Below are 14,671 nucleotides of genomic sequence, written 5' to 3'. Positions count from 1 at the left end.
TTTAAACATACATTAGACTGTGATTTCTAGGTAAAATCAACATTATTAACTTTTTTTTCCTTTTCACATTAATGATATTTACCGGGACATATTATTGATAGGGAAAAATGGTGGCTCAGTGGTTTGCATTGTTGCCTCACAGCATGAAGGCTGCTGGTTCGAATCAGTTGGCATTTCTGTGTTTAGTTTGCATGTTCTCTCCATGTTCATTCTACAGGTGCTCCAGTTTTACTCACAGTCCAAAGACATGCGCTATAGGTGAATTGAAGTATCTAAATTGTCTCTAGTGTATGTGTGGGAATGAGAGTGTATGGATGCTTCCCAGTGATGGGTTGCAGCTGGAAGGGCATCCGCTGGGACTAAGCTGAAGGACAGTGACTGTATGAATGTATATTATTGATGAATATTAGATTATTTTTTATTTGCACATCAAATAAATACCACTATATAATAATAACAATAAAAATATATAAATAATAATAATAATAATAATAATAATAATAATATTAAATTCCTTACATTTAATTAGCGCTTTTTTAGACACTCAAAGCACTTTACACATTAAGGGGAATCTCCTCATCCAGCACCAGTGTGCGGCATCCACCTGAATGATGCAACAGCAGCTATATTGTGCCAGACCGCACACCACACACCAGCTGATTGGTGGAGAGGAAACAGAGTGATGAAGCCAATTATGATACGGGGATGGTTAGGAGGCCATGATGGACAAAAACCAGTGGGCAAATTTGGCCAGGATGCCAGGAATAAACCCCTACTCTTTTCGAAGGAGATCCTGGGATTGTTAACGACCACAGAGTCAGGACCTCAGTTTAACGTCTCATCTGCAAGACGGTACACACTGAGAAGTATAGAGTCACCTTCGCTATACTGGGGCACTATGTTGTACATGTGATGTAGAGCACTAAAGAGATAACAAAAAAGATAAAAGTAATGCAAAATCAAGGTAAAGTTACATGGCTGTGATTGATTTGTTTTATTTTTGCTATTGAAAACATCATTGGTTGTGTTTTGGGAAGAATTTAGGTCAGGTGATCTGTACAAGCCTGCCTTTTTTGTGACAGTGCACAAAAAGGATGTGTACAGACACATATAACAAAACGCACTCAATGAAATGTATTTCAGCTTTGGAAATATGTAGACAGCGCCCTCTAGTGGATTTGACATCTAAAATGTGCAGCGAAACGTATCAAGATCAATGTTTTTTACATTTTGCACAAAGATAGGCTGATGCACATATTTTCAATGAGACTTGGTTGGTAATTTGCAGCAGGATATATGCTGATTCTCTAAAGAAGCTTTTAGTCAACATTTCTTAAAAGAACATTGTTTTTTTTTTTTTTTTTTGAGTCATTTTTCTCAGAGCCATCAATGCCAATAAAGAACCAGTATTTTTAATATACAGTATTAAAAATATATATTGTATTTATTGGGTTTTATAATAATAATAATTATTATTATAATAATAATTATAATAATAATAATAATAATTGGCAGCACAGTGGTTTTTATTATTATTATTACTAATACTATTATTATTATTATTATCAAAAATATAATATAATATAATATAATATAATATAATATAATATAATATAATATAATATAATATAATATAATAGGCGACGCGGTGGAGCAGTAGGTAGTGCTGTCGCCTTACAGCAAGAAGGTCGCTGGTTTAAACCTCGGCTGGATCAGTTGCCATTTCTGTGTGGAGTTTGCATGTTCTCCACGTGCTTGCATGGGTTTCCTCCGGGTGCTCCGGTTTCCCCCACAGTCCAACGACATGAGGTACAGGTGAATTGGGTAGGCTAAATTGTCCATAATGTATGTGTGTGAATGAGTGTGATGGGTGTTTCCCAGAGATGGGTTGCAGCTGGAAGGGCATTTGCTATGTAAAAACGTTCTGGATAAGTTGGCGGTTCATTCCACTGTGGCGGCCCCGAATTAATAAAGGGACTAAGCCGAAAATAAATAAATAAATTAATTAATGAATAATATAATAAAATAAAGGGGAGAGCACTGTGGCTCAGTGGTTAGCCACATCGCCTTACTGCAAGAAGGTCACTGTTTCCCAGCTGTGCCAGTTGGCCTTTCTGTTTGGAGATTGCATGTTTTCATGTTGGCATGGGTTTCCTACGGGTGCTCCGGTTTCCCCCACAGTCCAGAGACATGCGCTATAGGTGAATTGGGTAAGCAAAATTGTCTGTAGTGTATGAGTGTGTGTGTGAATGAGTGTGTATGGGTGTTTTCCAATACTGGGTTGCAGCTGAAAGGACGTTCACTGCGTAAAACATAGGGTAGAATAGTTGTCAGTTCAATCCACTGTGGCGACCCCTGAAATAGAGACTAAGCCAAAGGAAAATGAATGAATAATAATAATAATCTGAAATCTAAAGAAAAGGTTTAACTAATTCCGAGTCACCTCCAAATACAATGTTCATCTCTCTCTTCATTCTGAGAAGCCAAACTAATAGAGACTTCAGCAGATCTGAGGTTTACTCAAAATGTGTCAGCATTACATTCCTGTAGTAGACATATTGCTTAAATCCTGAGGTTGCGGATTGCTGTAAGTGACACTGTTGCCAGCTTTTTTCCCTACTGTGACCGGCCCATGAATTACACTCTAGACAGCTGGAGTGTTCATGTTGCTGTGGAGAAAAGCTGACAGAGACTCTTAGCTTAGCCCTGCCGCTAAGCTCCATGCTTCCTGCCTCGGGGAACAGACATAATCTGAGTCAAAGATTCATTATGATTTCTAATCAGAACCACTTCTTGAGAAGTTTCTTTTTTGTCCCCAAATGCAACAAATTCTTGAACTTTGCTCTAATTTTAGAAAATTCGCTGCAGAGTTAAAGATTATCTGTATCAACCTCATCAACCTCATCTTATTAACAGATAAGAAGTGAAATAGATACACGGATGTACTGGCTGATAAATGCAATTTCTCTGTGTTTAAAATGAGTTTGAACTTGGTGACAATGACAACAAAACTACGGTTTGTTAGATGTGCACATAAGTTCACAAAGTACAACTCCAGCTAAAACTTTAATAAAACTAATATAATTACAAACCTTAAGGGCAAAACATGGTAAAGCGAATACGAGTTCAGTCAGAGATTGTATTCTTCAAGAATTTCTTCAGAATTGTATTAAGTAAACATTATTAATAGTTTAGTTTCTCTTTCATTCATTCATTTTCTTTTCAGGCTTAGTCCCTTCTGGGGTTGCTACAGCGGAATGATCCGCCAATTTATCCACCATACGTTTTATGCAACGGATGCCCTTCCAGCCGCAACCCATCACTGGGAAACATCCATAAACACTTATTTAGACATATGCACAGTTTAGCTTACCCAATTCACCCACCCACCTATCTATCTATCTATCTATCTATCTATCTATCTATCTATCTATCTATCTATCTATCTATCTATCTATCCATCCATCCATCCATCCATCCATCCATCCATCCAGACACTGTCACTTTATCATAATTCTCATATTTACAAGCCTTTTTGCATGATATACGGCTCTATCTGCACAACTCTGGTTTGCACTCATTGCCATATGCCCTTAATGTTTTTGTATTGTATTGTATTTTATTGACTAAAAAATTTTAGTCTTTCTTTTTTATTCTTTAGGTTACATTTTATGTATATATTCGGATCACATTTTATGTATATATTTAGACTAAATTTTAGGTATATATTTAGATTACATTTTATGTATAATTGTATTTATTGTAAATTCTTTCTTAAAACTCGACTTTTTGTATTAGCATTATATGTTAGGTGCCTAGGGTCTGAGAGTAACGTATTTTCGATTCTCTACGTATATGTCCTGTACATGTGGTTGAATTGACAATAAAGCTGAGTTTGATTTTAACTATCTACCTACCCATCTATCTATCTATCTATCTATCTATCTATCTATCTATCTATCTATCTATCTATCTATCTATCTATCTATCTATCTATCTATCTATCTATCTATCTATCTATCTATCTATCTATCTATCTATCTATCTATCTATCTATCTATCTATCTATCTATGGACATGTGGGGGAAACCGGAGCACCCGGTGGAAACCCATGCAAATACAGGGAAAAACGCCAACTGTCACAGCACAGGCTCGAACCAGCGACCTTCTATAATTGTCAGAACCTCACAACACCTATTCAACAGACGAAATCTATACAATTCAACATCAAGAACAACATCTGTAGAAACCAGTTTATTATTCACTGATATAAACGTGCTCAATTTAAGAGCCATCGATTCAGTCAAGTTCAGCGGCTCCATTATTCTACTAATCCGTCCAATTTGTGAACAAATCATTCGGAATGATTTGTGAACTGAAAAAAAAAAACACATCTCAAAATAAATTGTTCACTGATCCAGCTTTTGAGTTCAAATCACTGACTTAATGGTCCGATTACTGCAATTCTTTAGTTAACAGAGTATAAAATAGAGTTAAAGATTCCTTTTGTGAAGACGCTACAAAATATCTCATGCCATTTCCCCCTACAGATTACAGAAAAAATGCAGAGTTGGAAGAATATAAAAAAAATGAGCAAACAATAACAGAACTTTCAATTTGCAAACCGTTTTGGGTGAGCTATTCCTTTGAAACGGAGTTATCATTTGATCACTGCTATTATTCACCTCACAGAGTTCACTGAATCCTGCATGCCAAGATGAAATTTACAAAAAGTAAGGAAGAGGAACCCACTGCTCCTGGGCAAGGTAGATTTTCATCGTCATATATTTCAGTTCAAACATTTTCTCAGTGAAAACTGTTTCAAAATCAATTGACTTCACATTTAAAGTAGCGCCGCTTTAAACTTTCCGTTCTCTTTTTGTTCCTCAGTGGCCATCAAGAAGCGATCTAAAGTCCCGGGAGTGATGATCACACAGTTTGTGCAGGAAATCCCAGCTGGAAAAAGTCATCCTGACTTCTCTCGCAAACCCATCGCCTTGACTATTCAGGAAGGTAATGTACAGCAGCTCAAAGCATCTTTAATGCCGAAAGAAAAGGGTGGTATTTTTACAAGTACTCAAGTGGCTTTGTTAAACCCTCTTTACAGGAAAGTTTGCATTCTTCAAAGCCATTGTCACTGGAGATCCAACACCAACTGTGACATGGGCTCGGAACAATGGAGATACATCTAATCCTGAAAGATATATTGTTTCGTATGATCCGATCTTAGGAGAACATCAATTACAGGTGCCGTTTTATCTGCACATTAGCATTCATTTGCATAAAAATAACAAGTGCGTGAACAAACAAGGGAACACTCAAACCCTTTAGATAAAACATGTATTCTACTTAATTTGGATACAAAACTAAACAAAAAAGGGCACATGTTTAGTTTTGTGTATCGTGTAACTGCCCAGCTAGCAAAGAAAGTTTTGCAAATGTTCATATTAAGCTCTGAAAATTTCACTCAAATCATTTAATTTCGAAATGTGTACGATTTTATTCCTATTATAGAACAAATGAGTGATATAGTAGTAAGATATAATGGGTATCAGAAAAATATCTATAACATTTATAAACATTAAAATATATAGAATTCGTGGTATAAATATATAAACCAAAATTGCACAAAAATAAATGAAATGTAATTTAAAGTTATGTATTTGAGTGTTAAACAAGGAATAGAAAAAAAAACACTGTTGTCCAATTACTTGCCTAGTTTTCCTAATTAGCATAATTAAGCCTTTTGATTGCACTTGAAGCTGAATACTTGTATCTATTATACACAGTTTTAGCCCGCCTTTGAATTTCTTTTTTCTTTTTTTATATTTCCCAAATGATGATTAACAGAGCAAGGAAATTTTCACAGTATTTCACAGTATGTTTTTTCAGCTAGAATAAAAGCAGTTTTAATTTTTTTTAAAAACATTTTAGGGACAAAATTACTAGTCCCGTTAAGCTATTTTTTTTCCCGATAATCTACAGAACAAACCATCTTGCCTAATAACCCTATATTGCCTACCTGATTAAGCCTTTAAATGTCACTTTAAGCTGTATAGAAATATTTTTTGTAAAATATTATGTACTGTCATCATGGCAAAAATAAAAATAATCAGTTATTAGAAATGAGTTATTAAAACTATTATGTTTAGAAATGTGTTGAAAAATATGCATGTATATACAGTACACTACCTGACAAAAGTCTTGTCGCCTAAGTTTTAGGAAAAATAACTTAATAAGTTGACTTCTAGGTGATCATTTGGTATCAGAAGTGGCTTATTTGAATGGCAAAGGATTCTAGATTACGATTATTTTACTAAAATAAAATATAATCATGCCTTGGTTTTTTATTATTTAATTAGGACAGCAAGGTTTCAAGTACTGTTCTATTAAATTAGGACAGTAATTAATTAGGACAGTAATTATTTAATTAGGACAGGATGCTCAATAATGTTCATTGTCTGGTTTCTGGGCTGGCCAATCCTGGAGCACCCTGACCTTCTTTGCTTTAAGGAACTTAGATGTGGAGGCTGAAGTATGAGAAGGAGCGCCATCCTGCTTCGGATTTTGACCTCTCGTGTGGTTTGTAATGTAATAGGCAGCACAAATGTCTTGATACCTCTTGATACCTCAGGCTGTCCACCCTTCAGATCTCTTGCACACCCCCATACTGAATGTAACACCAAACAATGATTTTTCCTTCACCAAACTTGACTGATATCTGTGAGAATCTTGGGTGCATGCGGGTTCTAATAGCTCTTTTGCAGTATTTGTGATGATTGGGATGCAGATTAACTGATAATTCATCTGAAAAATCTACCATCTGCCACTTTTCCAAATGATCAACTAGAAGTCAAGGTATTATTTGTTGCTCTAACAACTCTTACAATATTTTTTTCAGGAATAAGAGGTATTTTTTCTTCAACTGCATATAACTGTACACACTCACTACAGATACATACAGGTGTCTGCACAGCTCTATACTTTATTCAAGGCCAGATAACTTTAAACTCATTTTAAAGGAAAAACAGGCGTGTTTATTACTTTAAAAGTGCCTTTAGAAAAAGTTTTAAGTGTTATCTAGGTTAACCTTAAGAGTTTTAAAGGAACTGCTCTTACAAACATGTGCTTTTGTCCTGCCAATAATTAAAACCAAACTGTGTTTATTAGATGCCCAATGTTGGAGTTGATCAAGCAGACACATACAAATGCTTTGCAAGTAATGAGTATGGACGTGCTGTAGTCACGGTCACACTCAATGTGATTGAAGGTCAGTGCAAAAACCTTTTCCAATTGTACCTGAGACATTTATCTTTGGCAAGCAGCGAGTACAAATAAAACAAGTGAATCAATTATCTGAATCAGCCGTGCTGAGGAAAACAACAATTCTGTTTTTTTGCTTTTTTGTTCAGTTGGGTTCAAGAAGAGCAAAGCCATGCAGGATTCGAGAATAGGTCTGTTTGCATCTATAAACAAGCTAAACTTTTATATATTAACGTATATATTAAATGCAACCTCCAATAGAATATATTGAAATTCAAATTACTTTCAGAGCAACGAGAGAAAGCAGCAGCCGATCTGAAAAAGAACCTGAGGACACGGTAAGCTCTCATTGATCATACCAAAGATGATTTTAGCACAACTTACATTTTAAATGCTCTGTTAACATGTATGTTCAATTGAAAATAAGCACCTGAATGTGTCCGGCTTGACTCTGGCCATCCCTGGAAGGCATTTAAGGCTGTATTGTGATTTCACAGAGCTGAACAAAAAGAGAAAAAGAAAGATGGAGAAGTCGATGAAAAGTTTTGGGAACTGTTGCTGAGTGCTGATAAGAAAGACTACGAGAGAATCTGTGCTGAATATGGGGTGACAGATTTTCGTTGGATGTTGAGGAAACTGAATGAGAAGAAAAGGGAAATAGAGGAGCAGCAGTCACAGGTGAGCTACAAATGAAGGTGAAAAGTCAAGATGTACCATTGAAATATTCTTAAATTACTCAGTTAACAAAATACATTAAACTAAATATTGCATTTAATTGATTTACATTATATACTACTTTACATTTTATACTACATAGTCCAGATTCAATCTTGTGATCGGAAATCAGGCCCGATCACGCGGTTTCAGACTCGATCGGAATCGGATGTTACTTCCCAACCAGGACTCGAATATATAGATGAATATGTAGATGAGGACAATTCAGTATTGGTTCAGTAGTAGATCATAATCGGTTATTTTGTACTGACGTCATGTATCTCATATGCACTATGTCATGGTAAAATACTATGGCGATGGAGGAAACCGCAAGTCATTAAGATGCATAATTCACTGCGTATGTTTGCTGGACGGTTATTCATTGACATTGAAGTTACAGTAGAAGCCCCTATTTCACTGCTGGAGAAAATGAAAGTAAACTCCATTTCTCTCTCTCTGATCGGGACATCCCTACTACATAATAACACTAGAGGTGCAACGGTACACAGAAATCTTGGGTCTGTACATACATACTGGTTTGATACAACAGGAATAGGCAATAAATCCCCAGTGCACTGCAAAATATAATTACTTACACTGAAACAAATAATTTCTGCGAAATTGTGGCATTATTGGGTTGAATTAAACTAAACAAATAAAATTTAGTCATGTTCAACTTAATTTGTTTAAATTCAGCCTAAATAAATTGTTTACAACAACATACCTTAAAAAAGATTTGTAAATCCAAGGATCTTTGAATCGTTGCTTTCAGTGTACTTAGATTTACTTTATTTACAAGCAAAAAATAAGCAAAGGGAAAAAAATAAATATTTTGCTTATCCTGTTGGCAGATTATTTGGCTTGTTTTAAGTAAAAGCTCAATTAAAGTTGATATTATATATATATATATATATATATATATATATATATATATATATATATATATATATATATATATATATATACATTTTTTTTTTTAATAAGAAAGTATTTTGTGTTTGTCTAAGAAATGCTTCATGATTTAAATATTTTTTTAATATATATCGAATAGAAACAAGACGAAAAATCTAAGTAAAAAAACTTTTTTTTTTTTTTTTTGCAGTGTGCTTGTTTTTTCAGTTTATTTTGAGCAGGAATAATTGTTTTGTCACAAGCATCTACAGAACTCCAAAGCTTCTTGAGATACAAAAGTTCAAAATTAATAGAACAATAAAAAAAAATGTTCATAAAATTTTAGATTCATTAAGCTTCAAAACTGAAATCTCTTTTAACTAAAAATGATAACATAAGAAGGCCATGTATCTGGCGTTATTGCAACAGTAGGCACAGTGGACACTCTAATGTGTATGTGTGTATAGAGAAGGAACTCAGCCTCCTTATATGCGCATGGCAGTTTTACAGTGGCAAGTTTGTATGACTGTTTTATTTGATGGAAGCATTCCTGAGCGCTCCATCTCGCATTTTCAGACGCACAGGCATGTTCTGTGTGAAACTCAAAGCATCCTAAGTTTTTTTCTTTTCTTTCTTTTCGCCAAACTCTAGTGACTTGCACATCTGGACTGATCGTATTCATCATCAGAGCACATGAATCAAACTATAACACCTGTACCGTGACAGTTCAGAATGAATACAAGCACCGCTACACAGCTAATTAATACACAAGCACTGAAAGTGAATGTGTGAAATAGCTCACTAGCCTCTAGTACTATTTTTGCTCAGGAAGTGCATGTGCTAAATGCCTCAGTAAATCTAGCCTCTGAGGTAGCTTTTGAAAATTTCGAAAGGGTATTTTTAACTTGCCTTTGCTTTCCTATCAGTACATTGAACACCTGAGCAACTTGAAACATATTGAAGTCAAGACGCCGGGATGTGCCGAATTTGAGTTTGAAATGGATCTCAAAGACCCCAATGCCAAAATCTTCCTCTTCAAGGTTAAAAATAAGTCATTTTTAATTACTTTATTTAAAAAATAATGCAAATAATAATAAACATACCTGATTTTGTTTGTCACAGGATGGTGTTATGGTTCCATTTACCTTTGACACAGACGAGAAACACTCTCTGCGTCAAGTCGGCAGAAAATTCATCTTCAGTGTTAGCGGTCTGAATCCAGAGGATGCTGGATTGTATCAAGTCGATATTGAAGGAGTCAATGTTTTCTCCACTGACTTTAAAAGTGAGCTTTAAGCATTTAGAAAATATTCTACTCTCCCTATTTAGGGACAGATTTACTATCAGCATGCACCAGCACAACCCTCTTTTTTAAACTGAATTCAGCAAAGGCTCGCTGAGTATTATCAGAGAAAGGGAATGGATACAGTTTATTTCTGTGGCTGACCATATTACATATGGATTTGTATGAGTTTCCCTTTTCAGAAGCAAAATTTCTGGGAGGAGAGCATTTATATGAATCATGCACTGTGATTTACTCAATTTTGACCTAGTCAGACATATAGTAGGATGTAAATGACAATGGGCTTTGAGAGCAAATGATCAGTCATTTTGTTCTGTTACTCGCCATCATATATTTTCAATATTTAGAAATGTCTTTCTTCTGTGCAAAACTATATTTTGGGGAATGCCACAAATCTTCTTTCTCGTACAAAGAAAGTAGATTGCAATATGACACAGACACATTTGAAGAACCTGAGTCATTATACACTCAAATCATCACAGCAGCTTTCAAATCTTTCAAACCGTTCAAATGAGAAAAACGGCAATTTAAATTTTCTACACTTTTTACCCAGCTTTTTCAGCTTTAAAGAATACAGCAATTCAATATCCAATGGCACTGAATAGAAAAGCAGCTTGAAAATTCTGCTAAAACATCTCCTTTTGCACATAAATGTAGCAAGCTAAAATAACACAAGGTGAATAAACTGAATGAATTATAACTGTACATATACAGTTAGGTCCATAAATATTTGGACATCAACACAATTCTAAGATTTTAGCTGTATACACTAGGACAATTTGAAATGAAGCGAACAAGATGTGCTTTAACTGAGACTGCCAGCTTTAACTTATTTTAGAAATGCATATATTTTTTAGAAAATATATTTTAAATTAATTTACATCCAAATCAGGTATGCTATGTGAATTACAACATTTTGGATATGTGCCTCCCACTTGTTAAGGGACCAAAATTGATTGGACAGAACAATAATCATAAATCAAACTTTCACTTTTTTATACTTGGTTGCAAATCCTTTTGCATAAAATTCCACTTCATTCTCTTCAAAAGCTCTTTGGTTGGTTTTGCAGAATGCTTTGGGTCATTCATTTGGCTTAACATGAGCAGAAAATTTTGCCTGAAACACTTCAGAATTCATCCTTTTGCTTTTGACAGCAGTCACATCCTCAGTAGATACAAGAGAACCAGTTCCAATGACAGCCATACATGCCCACGCCATGTCACTACTACCACCATGCTGCACAGCTTAGGATCATGAGCAGTTCCTTTCCTTTTCTATACTCTTCTTGTCCCATCATTCTGGTACAAGTTGATCTTGATCTCATCTGTCCATAGGATGTTGTTCTAGCACCGTGAAGGTTTTTTTTTTAGAACTTTAATCTGGCTTTCCTCTTTTTGAGGCTCACCAATGTTTTACATCTAGTGGTGAACTGTCTGCGTTTACTCTGGTGTAGTCTTCTTTTGATTGTTGACTTTGACACACACCTACTTCCTGGAGAGTTTTCTTGATCTGGCCAACTTTTGTAAAGGGTGTTTTTCTTTACCAGGGAAAGAAGTCTTTGGTCATCCACCACAGTTGTTTTCCATGGTCTTCCAGGTCTTTTAGTGTTGCTGAGCTCACTGGTGCGTTCTTTCTTTTTAAGAATGTTCCAAACAGTTGTTTTAGCCACGCCTGATGTTTTTTCTATCTCTCTGATGGGATTGTTTTGTTTTTTCAGCCTAGTGATGACTTGCTTGACTGATAGTGACAGCTCTTTGGATCTCATCTTGAGAGTTGACAGCAACCGATTCCAAATGCAAGAAGCACACTTAAAATGAACGCAGGACCTATCTGCTCATTGTAATTAGGATAATGAGGAAAAAACACACCTGGCCACAGGACAGCTTAGAAGCCAATTGTCCATTACCTTTGGACCCTTAACAAGTGGGAGGCACATATTGAAACTGTTGTAATTCCTATAGCATCCACCTGATTTAGATGTAAATACCCTCAAATTAAAGCTTACAATCTGCAGTTAAAGCACATAGAAAAACATTTCAAATCCATTTTGTTGGTGTATAGAGCCAAAAGTGCTATAATTGTGTTGATGTCCCAATATTTATGGACCCAACTGTACTGTATAACTGTTACTGTTTTGCTATTCAGGTTTATTCAATAAAATAAGAGCATTTTTTGAACATAAAACAAGTAAATTTAGATGTTACCACAATGTCTTTTTTACATTTCCAGTTCCGGCGGCAGACTTCTTGGTAAAGATTCAGGAAGTGAAGGCCATAGAAAGACAGGATGCCGTGTTTGAGTGCCTCTTATCTGCTCCGCTCCCTAAGATATCCTGGCTAGGCAAGAACGTTCCTCTGGAACATGGCGAAAAGTATGATATCTCTGTTTCTGAAGACATGCTAATCCATAAACTGGTGGTGAAGGACTGTATGCAAGTGGACAAAGGAATCTACACAGCTGTGGCTGGTATGAAGTCTTGTAACGCCTGGCTGATAGTCGAAGGTAAAATCAAATGCTTCAGCAAACATTAAACTACTTGGATTGACTGATAAACGTGTGTACAGATGACATAAAAACAACACTCTGTAATATGTTTTCTCCCCTACCATAAGTGTATAACAATCCAAATATAACTGTCTAGTGGATGGCCATGCACCCATCCATCTATCCCATTGTTCTATTCATTTATCCATCCATCCATCAATCCATCCATCCAATTTTTCTATCCATCCATCCATCCAATCCATCCATCCTATTGTTTTATTCATTCATTCATCCATCCATCCATTCAACTGTTCTATCTATCTATCTATCTATCTATCTATCTATCTATCTATCTATCTATCTATCTATCTATCTATCTATCTATCTATCTATCTATCTATTTATCTATCTATCTATCTATCTGTCTGTCTGTCTGTCTGTCTGTCTGTCTGTCTGTCTGTCTATCTAATTGTTCCATCCATCTATCTATTTTAGAGATGTCCAGACTCAGTCCTGGAGGGCCGGTGTCCTGCAAAGTTTAGTTCCAACCCCAATCAGACACACCTGGGCTAGCTAATCAAGCTCTTACTAGGCTTTCTAGAAACATCCTTGCAGGTGTGTTGAAGCAGGTTGGAGCTAAAATCTGCAGGACACCTGCCCTCCAGGACCAAGTTTGGACACCCCTGATCTATCTCATTGTTCTATCCATCCATCTCATTGTTCTATCCATCCATCCATCCATCTCATTGTTTTATCCATCCATCCATCTATATCATTGATCTATTTATCCATCCATCCATCCAGTAGGGGTTGTGTAAGAAATATTCATTGACTCAATGTTGACGTTGGCATTATCACTTTACAGATCCAAAGATGATTTGACTCTAAAACTCCAATCATTTGTTCACATTGTAGTCAAAATTCAAATGATTTAAATTAATGAATGATCAAGTTCCACAATGGTTGCTTCAATTGCACAGCTTAATACAGAGCGACCTGACAAGTCCCATAAATAATTTCATTCTGAGAAAGTAAAATTAATACTTAAAAATCAAAATGAAGAAGTAGCACAAAAGAAATCTTCCCTGCATTGTTCAAGTGGCCATTTATGTCCATTACATCATTAAGAGCGGGATGTACGTGTGCAGTCTCATGCAGACATCCAGGAAGTTTTCCCCTCAATGACCGGAATATTAACACCTCAATTCTATGTTGGTCTGCCCTTGGAACAGCTGACCCAGATCCCAACCAGAGGGGCAAGAAAGCAGTACGCAAAACCACTCAAGCAGGTGGTGGAGGCGCAGATCTGATGAAGATTGCGGCGGAGCAGAGCGAGAAGCTGCAGAAGGAGCGTGATGAGAGGATGGAGAGGATTGAGAAGATGAAGCAGATCCAGGCTGAGGAAGAAGCTGCCAAAGAGGAAGAGAAACCAGCAGAGGAGCAACCTGCTGCACCAGAACCACAGAAACCAAAGCCTAAACCTCAGCCTCAACCTCAAATTAAACAAGAATCTGAGGGTCCAATAGAGGAGCCAGAAGCTGAGCCCAAACCAGAGCCAGAGGTTAGGGAGGAAAAGCCAAAAACAGAGGAAGCTGCTCCACCTCAGGCAGAAGAAGAGCCAACGAAAGAGGAGCCAAGGAAAAGAGTGAGGACTGGGCCTTTAGTTCCAGACACTGTTATAGGTAAGCTGGCTGTTCTGATTTACTAATTAAATCATTATTTGACTCTTTTAACTGTTTGATTTAGAGGCTAATTTGGAAACAATTGTACAATCGTGTTTGTGCATTTTAATATAATTTAAATTATAATTTAATTCCCAATGATGGTTGGGTTTAGGGGTAGGGCTTGGGGACACACCTTATAAAAATAGTACACTTTCTTTATATAAAATAACTATTTCACACATTGGTAAAAAATGCCTATGTTATTTTTTAAGAGATTGTGCTGTGTTATAAGCTTAAGAACTGGACACAACTGGTTCCACTGTACTGAATGTTTTTGTTTCACAAAACGTA

General features: G+C 36.1%; 1 protein-coding gene and 1 long non-coding RNA gene across 3 annotated transcripts in view; one reads left to right on the top strand and one right to left on the bottom strand.

Moving 5' to 3' along the window:
* Positions 1 to 14,671, top strand: part of igfn1.3 (immunoglobulin like and fibronectin type III domain containing 1, tandem duplicate 3) — a 229,655-nt gene that overhangs the window by 4,279 nt on the left and 210,705 nt on the right. For both annotated transcript variants that reach the window (XM_087257858.1, XM_087257857.1), the window contains exons 2-12: positions 4,693 to 4,766; positions 4,891 to 5,013; positions 5,108 to 5,247; positions 7,171 to 7,270; positions 7,413 to 7,454; positions 7,553 to 7,601; positions 7,761 to 7,941; positions 9,795 to 9,908; positions 9,991 to 10,153; positions 12,402 to 12,674; positions 13,889 to 14,338. In XM_087257858.1, the coding sequence (XP_087113984.1) occupies positions 4,718 to 4,766; positions 4,891 to 5,013; positions 5,108 to 5,247; positions 7,171 to 7,270; positions 7,413 to 7,454; positions 7,553 to 7,601; positions 7,761 to 7,941; positions 9,795 to 9,908; positions 9,991 to 10,153; positions 12,402 to 12,674; positions 13,889 to 14,338 (1,684 nt within the window). In that variant the 5' untranslated portion in view covers positions 4,693 to 4,717. The remainder of the gene's footprint in view (positions 1 to 4,692; positions 4,767 to 4,890; positions 5,014 to 5,107; positions 5,248 to 7,170; positions 7,271 to 7,412; positions 7,455 to 7,552; positions 7,602 to 7,760; positions 7,942 to 9,794; positions 9,909 to 9,990; positions 10,154 to 12,401; positions 12,675 to 13,888; positions 14,339 to 14,671) is intronic.
* LOC137496012 (uncharacterized) overlaps positions 5,832 to 14,671 on the bottom strand; it is a 96,325-nt gene continuing 87,485 nt past the window's right edge. The window contains exon 5 of the long non-coding RNA XR_015494122.2: positions 5,832 to 7,762. This is a non-coding gene — a long non-coding RNA (uncharacterized LOC137496012). The remainder of the gene's footprint in view (positions 7,763 to 14,671) is intronic.

The sequence above is a fragment of the Danio rerio genome, chromosome 6, assembly GCF_052040795.2.
Source record: "Danio rerio strain M-AB ecotype USA chromosome 6, GRCz13ab, whole genome shotgun sequence".
NCBI lineage: Eukaryota > Metazoa > Chordata > Actinopteri > Cypriniformes > Danionidae > Danio > Danio rerio.
The sequence above is the reverse complement of the archived record's forward strand: the minus strand, read 5'-3'. Positions and strand labels throughout refer to the sequence as shown.